The 20561-nt window shown below is 33.9% G+C and overlaps 2 protein-coding genes across 4 annotated transcripts in view; one reads left to right on the top strand and one right to left on the bottom strand.

The window, feature by feature from the left end:
- The window catches only part of LOC129254521 (gamma-soluble NSF attachment protein-like), a 16293-nt gene extending 9407 nt beyond the window's left edge, over nucleotides 1–6886 (top strand). The window contains exon 10 of the mRNA XM_054892983.2: nucleotides 393–6886. Coding sequence (XP_054748958.2) covers nucleotides 393–560 — 168 coding nt within the window. The 3' untranslated portion in view covers nucleotides 561–6886. The remainder of the gene's footprint in view (nucleotides 1–392) is intronic.
- LOC129254522 (MTOR-associated protein MEAK7-like) overlaps nucleotides 5988–20561 on the bottom strand; it is a 16766-nt gene continuing 2192 nt past the window's right edge. For all 3 annotated transcript variants that reach the window (XM_064114025.1, XM_054892986.2, XM_064114030.1), the window contains 8 exons: nucleotides 19448–19665; nucleotides 18810–19031; nucleotides 16497–16629; nucleotides 15228–15349; nucleotides 13800–14148; nucleotides 12589–12707; nucleotides 11881–12063; nucleotides 5988–11229 (listed from right to left, as the gene is read on the bottom strand). In XM_064114025.1, the coding sequence (XP_063970095.1) occupies nucleotides 11053–11229; nucleotides 11881–12063; nucleotides 12589–12707; nucleotides 13800–14148; nucleotides 15228–15349; nucleotides 16497–16629; nucleotides 18810–19031; nucleotides 19448–19645 (1503 nt within the window). In that variant the 5' untranslated portion in view covers nucleotides 19646–19665 and the 3' untranslated portion in view covers nucleotides 5988–11052. The remainder of the gene's footprint in view (nucleotides 11230–11880; nucleotides 12064–12588; nucleotides 12708–13799; nucleotides 14149–15227; nucleotides 15350–16496; nucleotides 16630–18809; nucleotides 19032–19447; nucleotides 19666–20561) is intronic.

Genomic DNA, 20561 nt, shown 5'->3' with positions numbered 1-20561 from the left:
TTGTTCGGTTGTTTACTTAAAATTTTTGTTGTTGAAAGTTTTACACTTGAAAGTTTTGTTGTTGTTAACATGAATAGAGGATAAAAGATTCGCATTTAAACATTTTATAGTATCATGAAGTTATACATTATGTCTTGACTGCTCAAAACCATACTTTTTTTAGTACCATAGTCCCACTGTGAGATATACATGTATGCTGAACCAAGTGCCTGTCATTATAACAAATTGTCTATCCAGAATTTGCAACAAGTTAAAACATCCATTCCGTTCTTTGGTCATGTCTGTCAATCTGTAAAAATGTTGTCATATATGCTCAAAACGTATTTTTATTAAACCTCAATAGTGATCACTCATCATCCTTTCCATTTTATATTCTTCCATCATGAATGCAGTACGTCATATTAGCGAAAAGTTTACGAGTCCCAGGAGGAAGCAGGCCGAAGCCGAAGATAGCAGCAGCCGCGGTACCGGCAGGTGAGATGGGACCGGTAGGAGGAGCGGAAGGAGGTGATGACATCGTGGATGAGGACGATGATGATGAAGAATTTGATTTGAAATGAAGCCTGGAGGTATGGAGGGTGCATCTTGAAGCCAAGTATTAAAGACCAAGCTATCTCAGAGACTGTTTCTCCTGCGATGTAGAGTCAGAATCCTGGTCCGATTCTTAGCCTAGGCGATTGGAGTAGTGTAGATGGTTGAAGAGGACTAGGTGAGATCGTAGCAGGTTCATTCTGCCCTACTCTGACAAGAAGAAGCAGATGATAGATATCAACTAAACTTGAGTTTTTATGTGTTTACATTTTACAAATCAATTTCTTCTTTCGGACAAAATTTCATTGAAAATACACCGATGCTGCTATGAGAGAGCTGGTTAACTATCATGCTAATGCACTGACATCAATGTAAATAACAGGCTCATTTTGCTCTTTTAAAGGAAATTACACTCTTGTTAGTTGAGTCCTTTTGTCAGAGTAGGGCAGCATAGATAAATTTCATTGCAAGGTAGTCAGAGGGAAGTCTCTCTTTTGAGATTTGGGAGCCAGCTGTTTGAATAATCTGCAAGAACAGTCGAAGATCGTGATGGAAAAGAACTTTCAGGTTTGAAGTGAGTCGATATGCTGAGCACAAATTTATCTCAAACAAGTATTACTCTGTGTTTCAAATATTTGTGAGTGTGTTTTGTCAGTAATTGCATTGTGTTTCATCAGATGTAGAATTGAATTGAATTTCAAATGAAGTGTTATGCTCCTAAGGAAAGTATACAACTCTTTTTGATTGAAGAGTATTGAGAACAAAATTAGAATCAGTAATAGAAGTAGGAGTGTCCTTGTTTTGCAGGAGATTGCAAAAATGTATTTAAACTTTTTTGAAAATTTTCAATAAACATAATTCACATTTACACTGTCAACAGTATTCTAGGAGATCTATATTACAAGCTACCATCATTGGAATCTCCAATATGATTATATGGCCAAAAGCCTAGATGTTCTGAAACCATTGTTGATCGTGTTGTGTTGTAGACAGTACTCAGATTGCTGTGAAGTGTACAAGAAAATATTTTAAAGCTGTCTTTGGTGCAATAATTTGTGTACCCCCAATTGCTGGGGCAAAAAAAATAAATGGAAAAGAAAATGATAATATTATAAATGTATATGTTTTGTTATAGTATATAAGACATTCGTTGTCTGCTAAAGGAGTCAATTACTTTGAATTATTATTTTTTCACTGTGAGCTCTAAATGTAGTTAAAAATATGCTTCTAATTCAGCGCTTCTCAACCTTGTTTTACTTGAGGACTACTTTGACTCTCAGATTTTTTTCAAGGCCCACGTACCAAAATTTTAAGAAAACATGCATTTTAATGAAAAAATTTGTTTTCATGAAATTGGAACACAAAGCTCTGAAGCACATTGGAAACAAATAGTTTGAGAACTAATCTGCATTCGCAAATGTCCGGTAAATGGGCGACAATTAACTGCATACACAATATGCATGCAGAAGAGGTTTACATCAAAGTTAGATCGAAACCATCATAATAGTGTGCATGTGCATGCTTTGCAACATGCATGATACTAAAAAAAAAAGCGTGCTTTGGTTTTGTTTGACCCACGTAGACCGATCAGACATAACATGTACTATAGTTTTTCCCCTATTTTTTTTTTTCTCTCTCTGGAGCTTCTCGCGGCCCACCTGAGAGAGCTTTGCGGCCCACCGGTTGAGAAGCGCTGGTCTAATTGATTTGGTGACTATAGAGAGACATGAAAATGACACTCAATCTTGTCAACCATCAAGTCATTAAGTCCATTGCTGGATGGGCAGAATAAGAGTTTCCCATAGTATATCATCTGACTGAAAAGTTCATTAAATCACGATGGGTGATTTCAAGTTCAGTGTTGGTATTGATATGGGAAACACAATTCAGATTGACTTCCATTGCTCCAATTCCAAATCAGAGTTTAAATAATGATTTAAATCAGCATTGTCAGCTCAACACCAGATGAGACTTGCCCTATGACCAGTCCTATTTGTACATTTTTGATGTTGTGCTGATGTAAAAATGTGGTCAACACCAAAATGTCAACACCCAAGTTTTGAAACCACCTACCTTACCAGAGGGAAAACTAAAAGGGAGTTGAGCTTTAATGCCTTAAAATAATAATTTTTGAAAATGTCAGAAGTAGCCCATGTGGGTTGAAAAAGAGACCTATGAATTTTTGTTGGGTCTAAGTCAAAACCTGAAGTACACAACAAACATGTATCTGCCCCCTTATTTCAAATGCAACTTTGGAATACTCACATCATGGCTTGCACATAGTAGCAACCAAGCAATTGACTAATTATAATCTTATGAGCAAGTGTTCAGATTGGGTTCATTTATGCCATGAAAAAAAAATAATATTCAATGTTTCAACTTTTTAAAGGGACATATAGTGTAGCATTCTAAATAATTGCTATGGTGTCCCAAAATTTCGTTACCTATAAAATCCTACATCCAATGATTATATTTCTAATATTCAACATAGAATAGAACATGGAAGTAAAATTTAAAAATGAATGCACTTGGCCATACAGGTTTGCATATATATACATATATATATATTGTCTAGAATCATGAGGTCTATAGACAATAATTCCCTGAATTAATATGACAGGTGCACCATACAGCATCAGAACTGCCAATCTATTCTAGAATGCTTCATTGATCATCTTACAGCATGACTGAACAAGAGGTTACTGTGTAATTCAGATACGAAGGGCTTTCAAAGGAAGTCATTTCAATTAACTGTAAAATAATAAGTGAAAGTGACCTTCATATGCGACATGACTCGCCTTTTGAAGTGATACAATGTCAGTCATGGCCAATAATGTGATGGGGTTACTGCAATGTCGATGTGGTTTTATTCCACTTTGAATTGAAATTACAGTAGGTTGATTGTGTTCATGTAGATTGTGAATATCGTGGTATACCATTAGAGTTCATGCTGTTCTTTTGTTTAGAATTGAACAATAAAACGCCCATTTGTCAGGTAGCATAAAGTGAGAACCAATCTTTCTGCAGGATTCATACTCGGCACCTTTTCGCTTGTAATCCTCAAATTTCTGAGACAGAAGAGAAAAGATTCTGTAAGGGGATCCTGTAGATAGATGTGGCCTGAACTATTTACAGGTTGCAAGAGAAACCACAATTTGAGGAAAACACAGACCTGTTTAGACAACTGTGTAACTATTAGATGTAGTCATGAAAGTATATTTATGTTCTTTAAAAATTGAGCTGTGATCTCTGATTCAATGTTGCAGTTCACATTTTAAACATTTCTTCCTATCTCTTTCATCGAATGTCTTCTTTATCATTTGTTAAATAGTGCAGATAGCTATAAAGGGCATGTATAGCAACGATGTAATGAAGTGTATGTTTGAACAATGAAAGTCAACCAGATTATTTGCACTGTATTATGAAAAAAAAAAATCTGCAACTCAAATTGTCTATGCACTTGATAGGTTTATGATGTAACTTGACTATGTTCGTTAATATTGATTAGATAAGGTTGCTTGCTACAGTGATCAACGAGAAATGTGGCTGCACAGAAAAATTGCTTTTCATTTTCCACATCTCACAGATACCATAGCTCTTAAAAAACATGGTATTAATTATATGCACAATTATATTAAGCTAGTTTGTGTATTTTTAAGAGCTGCTACAATCAAATTTAATGTAAAGTGATATGACCAGTCTAGCATCGTTGTGTCATAGGATTAAAGGGGAATCCAGCCTTGGCCATAAAATGTTGTGTTGGGAAGGAGAAAAATAAATTAAACAGAATGGTGAAAGTTTGAAAGAAATCTGACAAGCAATAAGAAAGTTATAGCTGCTTTAAAATTGAGATCACTAATAGTATGTAGATTTCAAATTGGCAACTGGTTAAGTAAATTATGACAAGGGGCAAGGACAACTTTCCCATAGGCCAAGTACTTTATTATCAGGGATTTGTGGTTTTCTCCTAAGTACCCATTCCCCTGGGGCAGTAATCTAAATATAACCCAGGTAGTATATTGTTTTATGTCCTCATGAAAGAAAAATATAATTTGAAATAAAACTTTTGGGAAAAATGACATTTTAGCCATAATATGTATTGGAGTACATGGAAGAGTAGTCCTTGCCTTACATCACTATGACATCCCATATGCGGCCAATTTGAAGTCTCCATGGGTATAGTGATTACTAATATTTACAACTTTTAAAAATTCATAACTTTCTTGTTGTTTGTCCAGTATTGTTCAAACTTTCACCTATCAACTATCTGATTTTTCTCTTTCTTATAAAAACAAGTTTTTATTTGGGTTGGATTCCCCTTTAAGCTCTTTAAAACTTAAAATTAATGAAAAATACACCATACATTGGAATTTTTTAAATAGAATTATGCAATATTTTTGCATGGTCTAGTGGTTACGACTCTCGTCTTTTAATCAGAGGGAGGTGGGTTCGAATCCAAGCCATGGCATGTTTTCCTTTAGCAAGAAATTTATCCACATTGTGCTGCACCCGACCCAGGTGAGGTGAATGGTTACCCGGTAGGATTTAATCCTTGAATGCTTTAGCACCTATACGGTGGCTCAGCTACAGCCGGGGTAATAATATGATACCAAGTATCAAGCGCAGTAGAGTATACTAGTATGCAATTATAGTAGCTGCGCTATACAAATGGAACATATTATTATTAAACACAAGGTGTGTATTGTTTTGAACATTGGCAGGAATCAACTTGTATTTTGATTACAGTAGCTTTTGATATCACCACCACCAGACTTCAAAATTTGCCAAATTATGGTCTCACGTGGTATTTCCAAGTTCTTACAATTATTTTTATTCCCATTGTTGCTTCATTATAACATTTCAGCGGAATTTTCGTTGTAACACAGCAAAATTTGAATATTTTTTATTTATACATACAAATACTTGGATGGTCATTTTATTGGACCCTGATTGACTCAAGTGGCACTTTTGTTTAAGTGAACAATTGCAGCTACTATTTTAATATAGGAATTGTACTCATCATCATCCTAAATCCCACCGTATTTGAAATGTTACTAGGAAAGCCAGTGTTGCACTATATAGATGAATGCATTTTGTAATTTGGTGGAGTTTTCTTTTTTTTCCCCCTTTAGATTACCGTTTTTGTTTAGTCTGTGATAATTGTGTCTATTGATTTGTACATAAACACACCTCATTTCATTCTGCGATATATGTATAGTACTATTTACCTACAGGCCTATTCATCATATGATGGATTTTTTTTTGCCTGACCCCATATGTTCTGTCTTCACTTGAACAGAGATAATCATTTAGGAAGGTCCCCAATATAGGTGGTCAGATTACAAACTTTATGGAACTGTCCTACATCTTTTACAGTGTAATACATGTTGGATGTATTCATTTGTAAAGTTTGTCCCAATACAAAGACTGAAATAACAACACACTTTATAGTCAGATTGTACAAAGTAAATATAGAACTTTGATTTTATTTGCAAGACCAATTAAATCGTACATTCCAATACACATTTTTTTTCTTCACCATGTTATGTTACACTTTATAAGAACTATTACTGGTAAGTATAATAAACGTTAAAGTGGATTTAATCCACTTGATAAAATAATGAGTTGTACTGTTGATAAAAAGGCAATATTGCATGTCTTTGATTGTTTACCTTTATGGTATGAGGGAGGGGGGTGTTTCACAAAGCTTTAAGTGTGACTTAAAGTCATGCTTAGTGCGACATTAAATCATACTTAACTCTTTGTGAAACACCCCCAGGTAGTAGTATTCAAAACATAATTTCTTTTTAAGTCAATATATATTCTTTTACAATTTTATACCATTTTTTCTGATGATTGCATGATTAATTTAAAAATATGATAAAAAATTGATAATGTATGATCCCATTGATGAAACCCAGTGGCACATCCGGCACTGGCCTCGAGTATAATTTTACCAATGCAGCAATGTTCTTGTATACCACACGCAACTGAATTTCATTGAGATTTATAGTCACACTTCACTCTTTGTGAAATAACTCCACATTTAATATTTAACCAGCAGGGACAACCATTTTCCAGTAAATAAACGGAAATTCCGTTTGGTTCTTATACTTAACTTTCCATGTAAAAATTCATGGAATTCACATTTGCAAAGAGAATTCAGGTTTTTGCTGTGTACATTTTCACTGACAAAACGGAATTTCCATTATTAGATCAAGTTGAAACAGAATTACAGATTTTCCAAAACGGAAAAGACCATTTTTCAAAACGGAAAATCACTGTCTCTAAACCAGTGATTTATGATCTCAAGTGCATGGTTATTGTACTCAATTTATACTGTTTGAAATTATTTTTTAAATAATGTCAAATTTTCTGTATGCAGAACGTATTGCAAATAATAGATGAGGTAGATTTAACCATCTTTCCAGTATATGAAGAGATATAAAATTGCTTTTCTTTTCATGAACACACTATCCAAAGTCCTAACATTGGTGCTTTTTTTTTAATCACAAGGTTTACTATCTCGTAATAGCAATCATACAAGCTTATAACATATACTTTGAACTTTATAAAAACTGGTGTTACTCTTCTTTTACAATTCTTGTATTCTTACTTAGACTAAATCTTGATAATGCACTTAAACATTATTTGACCTTCCACTGCTATTATACGCTGAGTTTGCATTTTGGACAACTGTAAGGGGCTTAATTTGAAATCGAAGTTGCTATGATTAATGTCACGATCGTAACATTATTTTTTCAGATATCTAATTCATGTATGATGAACAAGATTACATACAAATTTATTAATGATGTTCATTATGACCTTTAATTTAAACTGTATATTCATTTTGAAAATGTATTTTGTTATTAAATGTACTTATTCATTGAAGAATGTTCCTGTAAATATAAGTATTTAAATTAATTTTACTCGAGACATTTCATCTATTGCCATAATAAAGATATGAATGTTCTATGATATAAACAGTGTATTACTGTTACTTTGTTAGCCTCTTCTAATGATTATCAATATACAAGAAAGCGAATATGAAGAAATATCATATAAAGACATAGCTGATAGAGAATAGTATTACATGTGTTTGAGACCTGTATTATTAAAAAAAGGCTCAATACAAGTAATTAAATTGGATGTCATTGCGTTATTTTATGCAAGATTTTCTTACACAACATTACTCTGTTTAAAGGTGTTTTTTGCAACTTTAAGCAAAAGTTTGGAAATTGTAAATGAATGGCAAGAGACAACTGTCTAGGCACATTTACATGTATACACTTCATAATATTAAACATCCAGAGGTACTCGTGCTGTTTCTTTAACAGCATTGTTTCTTTTAATAATCTTTATAGATGAAATATTATTCACACTTGCAGATCTGACTACATGTACTTGATCAATCATGCCAACAAACTTCACATTTTTAAAATACATATTTAGAAATCATTGAGTGGTATGGGTTAAATGTTGATTGGTGTGTACATAAGTCTTCAGCTATTCTGCCCTACTTTGGCAAAATGAATCAAGTAACAAAAGTACAATTTCTTTTAAATGAACAAAATTGTCAGTTGTTTTAGATGCCAATGCATTAGCATAATGTTCAGAAACCATAACATCAGTGCATTTCGATGACATTTGGCCTGGAAGAAGAAATCAATAGGTAAAATGTACACTCAATTAAAAACTATTAAAGTTCTCTTGCTTCCTTTTGTCAAAATAAGGCCAGATGACCTATGTGTATGAGGAGCAATTAGTTTACTTGCAAAGGCACAGTTCATACTATGATATACAGTGTTGATCATAAGGTAGTGAACCCCAGAAAATGAACATATATAAAGAATTCATGTTCTGCCAGGTTTTAGATACTGATAAATGATGTCAGGTAATAAAGTTTGCTTCTCTGAACATTGAAGTTATGTTGTCTACATTCAACACTCAGCATGAAGTAGTGCATTTTGTGGTAGGATTCACTAACTTGAGCCAGGGTGCTACATAAGCTCTTGCCCAGGGTAAGTAAAAGATAGTCAGGCAAGTGTTTTGAAGTAAAGACCAAAACTACTTGCCCGCATTGGGCAAGCAAAATTCTCACAGTAGAATGACCAAAATTAGGGTCGATATGATATTGATCCTAAATTTGGTCATGGCAATAACAAGGTAGATCAGTTCATGTCAAAAAGAGAAAAAGGTCAATGGTTTATAAAACCGCAATACTTTCTTTTGAAGAGGTAAAACTTTTTTTTCAATGATTTTTTTCGGGCAAGTGAAATATATTTTTGGGCAAGTATATTTGAACTATTTAAAAATTTACTTGCCTGACTGGGCAAGTGCTTTTAAAAAGTTATGTAGCACCCTGCTTGAGCACAACTTTATAGAATATTCACTATACCATCCTATCTGGCAAAGCTAGAAAGCCTATAATATAGATATTTATCGACATTCATTTTAATTCAATCATCAAACAAACTTCAATAATTAGAAAAGAGGAAAAAGGATTCAATTGATTGAAGAAGACCAAAGATCAGTAATAAAATATCTCACTAATTTCATGAGTTGATTCAATGTAGCTAATGATAATGTGCACATCAAGTAGAAATGCAGATTAAATACAAAGCACATAGATAACATAACAATACCTTCAAACCCATGATTTAAATAGTACATGGAGTAGACATTGGGCAACATTAATATCATCAACTCCCTGACAATTCAATTGAACTATGTAGTAAACTGAATATAAATACATTTCTAAATAAATGATGACTCTGATAGTAAATCAAAACAAAATATACACAGTACATACAGGTACAGGTATACACTACTGTATAACACTAGTATTGGAATTCAAAATAATTTTTTTAAGTGAGAAGAAAACAGTAAAGAGGGCAGAATTACAAAGAGGAATGTTTTAAACCACAAATAGAACCAATGAGCCATTTAAAAATAGAGAAAAGAAAGAGATAAATTAAACTTGGCAAAAAGAAGCTGCTGAAAACTGCTTATCTAATAAAAGAGAGCCAATGGAGTAAATTAGAAAGTCAAAAGGGGCCTAAGCTTTCGATCCTAGCAGAATCTTCGTCGGAGGCAAAATGACAGAGATTAAACTTGAAATATCATAACATAAGACTGTCATTAAAGATCATATATTCAGATGCAATATTAAATAACTAAAGAAAGAAAGATAAATTAAAACTTGGAATATCACTGGAAACATATGACTGTCATTAAAGATCATATATTCAGATGCAATATTAAATAACTAAAGAAAGAAAGATAAATTAAACTTGGAATATCACTGGAAACATAAGACTGTCAGTAAAGATCATATATTCAGATGCAATATTAAATAACTAAAGTTTAAATATATGCCTCGAAATCAATATTGTATCGAAATATATATGACCAGTCTTATTTTGTGTGCATGTGGATAACTTTTCTTAACCTTTTTTAATGTCTATCATAGAAGTTCATGTATAATTAAAAAAAAGGTATAATAACAGCAGTAGAACAGTTTCATAACAGAAGTGGCATCCCGAGGTAAATCAAACATCATTGTTATCATAAAAGTGATTACAACTTTTACAGATTCATATCTATCTTAATGTTTATCCAATTAAGTTTATCCTGCACATCTGTTTATCTTGAGTTGGAATCCACTTCATATAATACAGTAATAATAATGATAAACGAAACAGATTAATGAACATTTTGTGATATTGTATGTGAGTCGTTCCCATCCGTGTAGCCAGGATGAGAAATTCGGTAGTGAGGATGCAAAGTGCGCTTTCAAGCAAGGTGGGAACAAGAGAGAGCTTTTGACATTTCATCAGTTTGTATAAAGCACAGGAACATCTCTAGTACCTTACTTAACTCTAATCAAAATTGACTTTTCTGTGATTGGGAAATTGTATTATTAGCTCTCTAGACATAACCACCACTATGAGCACACAAAAAGAGGACAGGAGAAGACTTCCCCTTCCAGCATGAAGCATTGACAATTCATCAAGAATCACAAAAAGGATGACATGCCACTTGCCCCGGCTCAAATAAAATCCTTTTTGTATGATTAAGAAACTTTGAAATCTATTCAGTACTCTTTGTTCAGCCTGAGTTGATACGATCCAACACCACTTCATCAAGACCAGGTGGGTGTTTCATAAAGCTGCTCGTAAAGTTACACACAACTTTAGAAACGACTGGAACATGTTCTTATGTCCTAAATGAATGACAAAGGGATGTATCATCTAGCACAAGAAGGGGTCACCAGTCGTGCGTGAAGTCATTCGCATCTTACGAACAGCTTTATGAAACCCTCACCCGGTGGGCGTTTCATAAAACTGCTTGTAAGTTACGAGCAACTCTACACCAAGGACTGGTGATCCTTTCTTGCAGTAAAGTTTGAACACCAAATTTTCATTAGTGTTGATTTAGTGCTTAAGAAAGGATCACCAGTCGTTCGTAACTTACCAACAGCTTCATGAAACACCCACCAGCATTATCATGGATCCTTCAGGATATCGGGTGTGGTACATGTAGTTCATGAACCTCAGGTATGTCTGCCGTAGCATCGTCATCAACCTCTCGTAATCCTTCGCTCTTTCTTGATTTCCCTACCAGCTCAAGGAGTGCAGTGGCCTCGGGATCTTTGTCGAGGATACTCTTGCGACCTTCATCATCCTCATCATCCTACAAAAAAAAACACACATGCTGTTATCCAACAAAGTCATGGGGCATAAAGTCTACATGAAATCAATGACGTTTCATTTTCTTTGTGTTGCCACTTCAGTTACAGGTATAAAAAATACAAGATGGTTTACCAGTATTGCATAGTCTATGCAAACATAATTACACAGAAATTTTGTTTCCACAGGCGGGTTTCAAAATATTCTTAAGAACGTAAACAAGAAGATTAAATACTAGAAGCCACAAATATTGCTGAAAGCACAAATAGAATGAGCAACATGGTGAAAAAACACACAGGAGGAAATTGATTTTATAATTGCAAAGGGCCTCCCCTCCCTAGTGAAGTAAAAAATACTGCAAAAAGAAAATAAACATAGCCTGTGATTGTCATATCAAACTGCTACATAATTATTGGGCCCTCCATGAAAATATCTCATTATAATTACCCTCCTCCATTTTTTTGTGTTGAATACCTAGCTAGAAGGCAGAATGTCCTACTTTGACAACACTTTGGTATGAAATGGCCAGGAGTCGAACCCATGCCCCTCCCTTTTTTTTTGGGGGGCAGGGGGGGGGGAAGGGGTCTTCTAGACACTGAGTTAAATACTAAACAAGGCAAATAATGAAAAGAATATATGAAAAAAATAGTCTTACCTCTGCCTTTTTCTTTGGTAGTGGTCCAACTGCCCAGACTTCTATACAATCAATGACAAAATTCTCTGAACCTGAGAGTTGGGGACTGTCGTAGGTAGTACACTTAGGCTTGGCCTTACTATGGCCTTTGCCATAATCCTGGTCTATCCACAATCCAAAGTACTCAAACTGCCCGCCCATGCCCTGAAAAAAAATTTAAAAAATAAAATGATACTTAAATGATGATCAAATATAAAACAACCTGTAATAGAATAAGCAATTGTAAGTATGAGCTGATTTAACTATTCTTAGCTGAGTTTAAGACTCACATGCTCCACAAATGAGACACAAATTTGAATTTTTGAGGAACATCAACAAAAATGACTTCTTTGCTACTGAAATACTACTATGTACACATTCAGCTTATAAAGATTATAGTAACCAGGAACAGGAATCCACTGGATTAACATTAGTCAAGCATGGGAGCATTTGAGTCATTTATACAATTGAACTTCTATTCAAATGATTATAGCCCATCATATATAGTGCATAATGCCAAAATGGCAATGAATTATAAATAAATTGAAATTAGATTGAAAATGAAGGTGTTTTATATTTATGTTGCATCTTTGTTTCATTTGTTTTCAAATAATTGTCTGGTAATTCATTTGGAAATGCAAAATATGATAAATGGAGTCAGTAGTAAACTGCTTGTCTATATTAACTTACCAGACCATTAGGCATAGTCTGCTGATCAATGTTCAGATACATGTAATGATCATTGTGTCCTGTTGTCTCGTACACACCAAGGTCAGAGGTCAAACTGAACAGGAAGCAGTGGGTGTTTCCTAGGATCAAATGAAGCAAAGGGGATTTGTTGATTTCATTAAAGATAAAAACCAGTTTTGGTAACGATCTCAAAATTACCACCCAAGTGTTTGTAGGTATGAATACAAAATATGTGCCAAGAGGCTCTGGAAGAAAATGAGTAATTGCTGAGAAATTAGCAAAATAAGCACAGAATTCCATCAAATGTCAGATATTTTTCCAAGCAATATTAATAAACTGTCCAACAAATGCCTTCCTGCGTTAATGATCATCAGAATTATCGGTTTTCAGCTGAAATTTCATGATATCACAAAGATAAGTTTATTTCAATGTACCAGATCTAGATCTATGATAATATTGTGGCAATTAACCTTGATTTTAAAGACTTTCTCATGAAATAATTGTTTGCTGCAACTACTGACTTTTACCTTTAAAGAGAAGTGTGAGTGGGAATGGAAAAAGAGATAATAACACATCCAAAATTGCTTTAAGATATTTCAAAATGGAAGTACCGATCAAAGGGAAACACCTTCATAAATGAACAGGTGGGTGTTTCATAAAGAAGTTCATCAAGTTTAAGTGCCAAGTCAACTATATAGGGATATATCATTTACCACAAGAAAGGATCATCAGCCTTACGTAGAGTCATTCATAACTTACGGACAGCTTTTATGAAACACCCAACATATCATTTAAATATGGCCAATTCACACAGATACCAATCAAACCAAAAAAATTAAATAAGTTTGCATAATGTTTTACCATCTAAGATACTTGTACAGATCATTCATATACAATTATGCAAATTCAAATTCAACAAATGACAAAAGTGTCAACAATAAATTCATTTCTATAGTGCTTTTATACACTTTTTGTTGTTTTGATGTGGTTTATATTAATGCCATAGATAAACAGTAGAAGGCAAAAAAAAGTGGGTTTATCCATTATCCCCAGTGACTGGGGTAATCTGTAAAGTATTTCAAAACATTATTCCCATAAAATATATTACCCTAGATATCATTATTAATTATAATTATTGATATTAAAAGGAAGAAATATTTGTTTGAAAACTTCCAAGATTGGGCAAGACGTATGATCATGCAAGAAGGTACCTATAAAATTTGGTCCAATCTGCCAGCTTTCTGACCCAAATCCACCAAAGACCCGGCCATCGGTATCCTTAACAATTATAACCGAAGGTCCTTTGTTCTGGATGTGAGCGAGGAATGTTGAGAAGCTTGATCCATGGATAGATGATGAATAGAGGAACCTCCATTCCCGTCTTAACTCATGGGGTAGGTGATAGTTGATGGTTAATAGACTGGGAAGGTCAAGTAAGGTCGTGAACTTTGACCACGGTGCATCCTTGCACAGAGGCAGCGTGGGTACGTGGTGGATGATGTCATCGGTGATGGTTTCAGCCTCGTCTACGTAAGCTGCAGCAGAAGACATGCTATCTTCCTATGAAATAATTTAAGAAAGCACTTATATAAAATGACAGAAGCATACAAGCTCTTGGCACATAAAATATAAGTATATTGAAAAAAAGATATCGGACAAGATTTCTTTAATAGGAAGTTCAATAAAACTTTTCCTGTACACCTTGGTAATAACTTATTCTCTTGATAGAAAATAACTGTTCATTCATTCATTTTTTTACTTACCACAAACAAGTAAAATACATTTACATGTGCAATCAAGATAAAAGATAATTAAAATACAATAAGAGATAAAAATATAGAAAGTAAAGCATATAGATACAAGATGTGGATGGGAAACCTGAAGTAACAAATATTTATCTACATTACACTTTCATATTCAAAACAAAATTATACACCATATTAAATGCAAAAATTAAGTATAATTCCCAATGAACTGACTTTGTTTAATAAAAATCTAATGCTGGAATAGTAGAGGACTATTCTTTCACAAGATGAATAATTGCAATCTGTGGCATTGACATATATTTATCCAAACTGTCCTGCTCTTGAACGAGGTGAAGTAAAATGGCACCCTGTAGGATGGTTCCTATACTGTCGTATTTTGGCAAAAGGAAGCAAGTAACAAAAGTCAAGTTACAAAAGTATCTTTTGTTGTAAATGAGCAATGTCTGCTCGTCATTAACATAGGTGTCAATGCAATTTGACAGCATATTTTCTTCAATATCTTTCCATAGAACGATAATTTCTTCCCCAAATTTTGCCTGAACTGCAACATACAAAGGGTGTTTCAGAAACAACAATAACTCAAATTTGACTGATGTGTCACTTGCTTCCTTTTGCTACAGTTGGGCAGTATACTGATCACTGGAATTGAAGCAGGGCTAACGATACTCAATGATATTTGGAGGTGCCAAGAAATTCAAATATATACACTATATAACAGCAGTTCTTCAATCAAAATTTCTATATGGAATCAAAAAGTAGCTTACATACTCTTCAGAAAGAACAAATTAAGAGCAATAATGATAGAAGAGAGAGAGAGGGGGGAGGGAGGTTTACCAATCGAGCTTTGGAGGGATAAAGAGAATATCATCTTACCCTTAGCATCGTGTTTCCAGGATGAAAACAGACTTGGAAGACATCAGTGAAGAGAGAATAAAACACTCTAGTCTTTTCTAACCATGACTGTACCTGATCTACACTCAAGTAGCCTCCCTCAGCTGTGAGAAACAGAATTGATACAGTTGTGCTAAAAAGTTAGTGAACCCCATCACAAAATGCACTTCTTCATGCCAAATGTTGAATGTAGACAACAGCACTACAGAGAAACAAACTTAATCAAATGTAATATTTTGACTTCTCAATTAAATATTTAAAATGTGGCAGATCTTGAACACTTTAAACATGTTCATTTTCTGATGGGAATCACTAACATTTGAGCGCCACTGTACACTTATATTAAAATAAAATATCTCACTTGTTCGGCAGCAGAGAAACTGATCACTATTTATTCACGGTTATTTTGGTAATGACCTCCTATACAACATACCCTGGGGAGCCTTTCATCAACATTTTTGTCCAACAAGTTGTCAGATCTGACAACTTTCCTTGACTTTTATTGGCTGAGAGTCACTGTACTGTGGGGAAAACAGGACTTGTCGAATAAAACATCCGACAAGTCCTTTCATCAAATGCACCCCAGATTCTCAAATTGGGAAACTGCAGAAGTTACAAAGTGCAGCTGCATGCATTGTAACTTAAACCAGCAAGCACAGTCGCATCATTCCTGTGTTGAAAAGACTTACCTGGTTGCCCCTGAGACTGCTACTACATAGGGCTATTCCATACGTGTCGTTAATTTGATAACAATTATATAATCTCTTGGCTGAATGCTTAAGCAATAAAACTTTCTTTTTTGTCAATGATAAAGTTAAAGCGGGTAGTGATGCGAAAAACTGATAACTAACAAAAAATATTTGAGTACGAGTGAATTAAAGGTGAAAATTTTGTGTCGTACAGGACTCAGAAATGTCCCATACGACACGTAACATTTTCACCCCTAATTCACCAATAGAAAGCATATTTTTGTTAGTTGTCATGACTACCCAGTAGTACTTTAATATTACCACAAAACAAATTGAAGTTCCTTGTTTGTTTGGACAGCAGGTTGAAAAGTCTTGTGAAAATGGCTGATTTTTCTAGCATGGAATCGCCCCATAACAGATTCTTAACAAGCCATGAAATGAATTATGATTAAACTGAACAAAATATTGAGGATGATTGGTGTTTGAAGTTTTGTTGGTGATACCATGAACAATGTACATGCATTTTCACAAATAATATATTTCATTTTGCAGATCCCCTTACCTTCATCCATGCCCTGTAAAGTGAATTGCACAAATCTTTGTTTGGAGTCAGCATCAGCCTTAATATTCCAACCTCCCATCTTATCCGCTGCCTTCAATGCTTTCTCATAGGATGATAAGATATCTGTGATGAACTGAAATAAAATAAGAAAATTACATACAAAATATTCTATTTAGAACAGGTTTTAATCATTCTGATATCAATAAACATCTTTTATTTTCTTCTTCATTAATCAAATTAACCATTAAAAATTTCAACCCATTCTAAATAAGAAGATACTGCAATTTGTGATAAAGTCATTATATATATATATTTTTAAATATGCAACTATAAACAGAATATACATGAAGGACAACAATCATCTACTTAAAGGGGTACTCCAGGCTGAAAATATTTATATGATTATATCCTATATAGATAAGAGTAAAATTCAGGAGCAAAGTGATAAAAATTTCATCAAAATCTGATAATAAATGACAAATTTATTGAATTTCAAAGTTCAATATTTTGTAAAAACAGTTTTATGCACGCCGTCATGAATATTCTTTAGTTTGGCTGATGATGTCACATCCCCACTTTCCCTTTTAAGTTATTACATGAAATCATAGTTGTTTAATTTTTCATACGTGTGTAAATGATTTGTCTCCCTTAAAATGAAATAGGTTGCAGCAATGAATATCCAATGCACTAAAGTCAGTTGCCAATCCAATTTTTTTAGTTCTTGGAAGAAAAAATTTGAATAAACCTAATTTCATATAATAAAATACAAAAGAACAATTGAGGATATGACATCATCAGCTTGCTCATTGCATAGTCATGAAGACATAGAACTGTTTCACTGGAATCATGCAAATATGTAAAAAGCCATAGTTTTGTTATTCCTTGTCCGATTTTGATCAAATTTTTAATATTTTGTTTGTCTGATTTTTCTTTATCTTTTCAAATCATATCATTTTCAGCCTGGAGTACCCCTTTAATATGAAATTCATATCTCCGATCATCAGATCTTTTTAATTGCATTTTTTGGTCTCCTTTATGTTTTCACAGAATCATAGGCATGCACTGTCTTTCCCAGCCTAGAAACCATCACTACTCAAGCCATATTCAGCTCATCTCATCTGGTTTACAGTCCTTTTCAGAACTTCACTCACTTTCAAGAAAAGAATTCCTCTAAATTCCTCTTTTCATCCTTTCTCGTCTTTCCATCTCAATATTTCTGCCTGTATTTCCTTTTCCTTCTTCATATTAAACATGGTGAACCGTAAACCCTCTCCACGTCATAAATTCTACCATGCAAACCTACAAAGATCAAGCCTACAAAGTTTTCCTTTATTGTCTACCTCAACGAAAAGCTTCAGAATGTAACCATGGATGCCCCCGCCCAAAAAAAAAAATAAATAAATAAATAAATAAAACAAAAAAAATAATGAAATTAAAAGATCATCATCAGGGTGTGCATTTTGTGACAGAAAAAAATGTATTAATTTAGAAATAAATAACTTGCAAAGTGCTCTAACAAACAATTATAAGACAGATAAAATTAGGTTAAAGGAAAAGAAAAAACAAGGAAACTGAAAACAAGAATGTGATACATGCATAGTAAGATGTGCTCTCTGAACAGTTTTGAAAGATTCAAGAGATATTAAGGAATGGTTATTCCTAAGAGTAGGAGCACTGACAATAACAGCAAGGTGATCATGGCAAGTAGAAATACAGGTAAAGATAACTTGTTGTATTGAATTGGAACTGTATGTACAAAGTTTGTTGATTACCGTAATCCGGCCTATACAATACCGGCTGGATCAGCAATCTAGGAGGCATTGAGGAGTAAAATTTGAAGAGGCACAAGTTTTGGATACTGTGCATATCACTTTGCAAATAAGATCATTTTCAAATAGTGATTATATTGGGAATATACTTGCCATATGATCAAATAGGTAAGATGTAAAGGAAATTTGATGAAAATTATGTTGACATAGAGATCCATACACGTCACGTGTAGAAATCTGAGATTGCAAGACATTACTGGAAACAATATTCTGACAAGGGCAAGACTATATTTGATTATAAAAGTGACAAGAATAAGAAAAACTGTAACAAAACTCGCAACACACTATAAATCATATATTACAGGTACAATAAAAAAAATTGGTGAAAATGGACAATGCAAATCACTCAAATATATAAGAAAGGGAATCAGTCCCAAACATAATCAAAATATAAAACACATCCGGACTTTGGTAATCATAAAAATCCATAAAAAGCAAAATTCAATGACCTAAGGTCAAAACAAATAATGTAATATTTACTGACCTTTGAGAGATGTTCTTTTGTTATCCTGTCAGCCATGTTGGCAGCTAGTCTGCACACCATCAGACTTGTTTCTTCCATAGTTCCCTTAAGTAGCTTGGCGAGGGCGATCACGAAAGCTTCTTGAGAGATGGATTTTATTGAGGAGATGACCCCTTGGACTTGAAGCATCTCATTGTATAGACGCTCAGTTGTCGACTCAGATAGGATCTCACCTAAACAACTCTAGTGAAGAAAACAAGTCACCGTTAAAACGCAATTAAATTTGAAAGTGTTAAAAAGCAAACAATATTTCAAAAACCATCAACCTTTATTTTTATACAATTGATTACTTGGATATGCTTTATGATAAAATCAATTTTTTTTTTTAAATCTGTTAAATTATTCTGACTCATTAATTAAAAAAATTTGAAGCATACACCAAAAAAAAAAAGGTCTACAAAAATTCATAAATTTTTCCTCTCATTCACATTCTTTTGATAGCATCTACCTTTCCCAGCAATAAACCCCAAGAACTAGGTCTATACTATCGTGATTTATATTCCACCTTTTGATTAATTTTACTTCATTTTTCATCCAAAATTAATTCTTGTTAGTTATAATTGTAGTGCTGATGTCAATGAATAAGGTATTTGTTTTACCATGAACTGTTCTTTGGAGAAAGTTGCTTGACCCTGCCCATCAGTTTGCTGTGGGTTGCTCCGACATATTCTCTCAAAAACAGTTTGCAGTTCTTCCTGTTCTTCAGGTGAGAAGAGAGATCGATAAGTCTGGTATTCCGCTCTCATCCCAGTTTCCTGTGAACTCCTGGACTTCTCAGCACTCTCAGACTGTCCCATCTTTAAATATTTTGACCCCCCTGTGGCCAAGTCAAATGGAAAGAAGAAACAATATTGTAAAGATTGCACAGCAGATTAACATCAGGGCCCCATCTTACAAAGAGTTACGATTGATCCGATCAATCTCTTAAAGTTTATGGAAATCCATCAATGTCATCATTTTTTCTTTAGGAAATTTGCACAATGTCCTTTGTAAACAAAGAGAAGCATACTGAATTGTCAAAAAAACTGAATGTATGAATGATATTTCTCGAAAATATTTTGAACAAATACGTAATTTTAGATGTTGACGTTGCTGGCTTTCCATAGTTGCGGTTGATCAGATCAATCGTAACTCTTTGTAAGACAGGGCCAAGAAGAAACATGATAATAATAATAACAAAATGCTTATATAACACTACCGAGTACTCTTACAAGATCACTCCATGAAGATACGTATGTAGATCTCTAACAAACTGCCGGTGATTCTGTGAATGGTAGACTATTCAGTATACACCAATTTTGTTTGGTTCATCATGCCTTGTGTACATGTAAGTAGTGTCTTGTTACTCATATCAAGCACCCTTCTTTATATTACACACAGGGGTGGATCCAGGATTTGTTTAAAGGAAGGGGCATACAATATCCCAAGGAAAAATTTGACAAGCAAAAAAAGGGGAAAAAAGGGTTTCAACCTAAAATTAAGGGGATTTCATCCACAATAAAATTTGACAAGCAAGAAAAAAAAAGGTTTTCACTTTCAAAGGGGGGGGGCATACTTCTTTTTTAATGGCATTTTTACATTACAAATTTAAATTGTGCCTCTCAAAAGGGGGGGGGGGGACGGGCCGACTGCTCCCCCCTCCCCCTGGATCCGCCAGTGATCACACGGGTAGATATTTAACAAGGTTACTTGCTGGATATATGGGTACCACTT

This window comes from Lytechinus pictus, chromosome 2 (assembly GCF_037042905.1).
Source record: "Lytechinus pictus isolate F3 Inbred chromosome 2, Lp3.0, whole genome shotgun sequence".
NCBI classification, from domain to species: Eukaryota; Metazoa; Echinodermata; class Echinoidea; order Temnopleuroida; family Toxopneustidae; genus Lytechinus; species Lytechinus pictus.
Note: the sequence above shows the minus strand (reverse complement) of the source record. Positions and strands in the feature narration are given on the sequence as shown.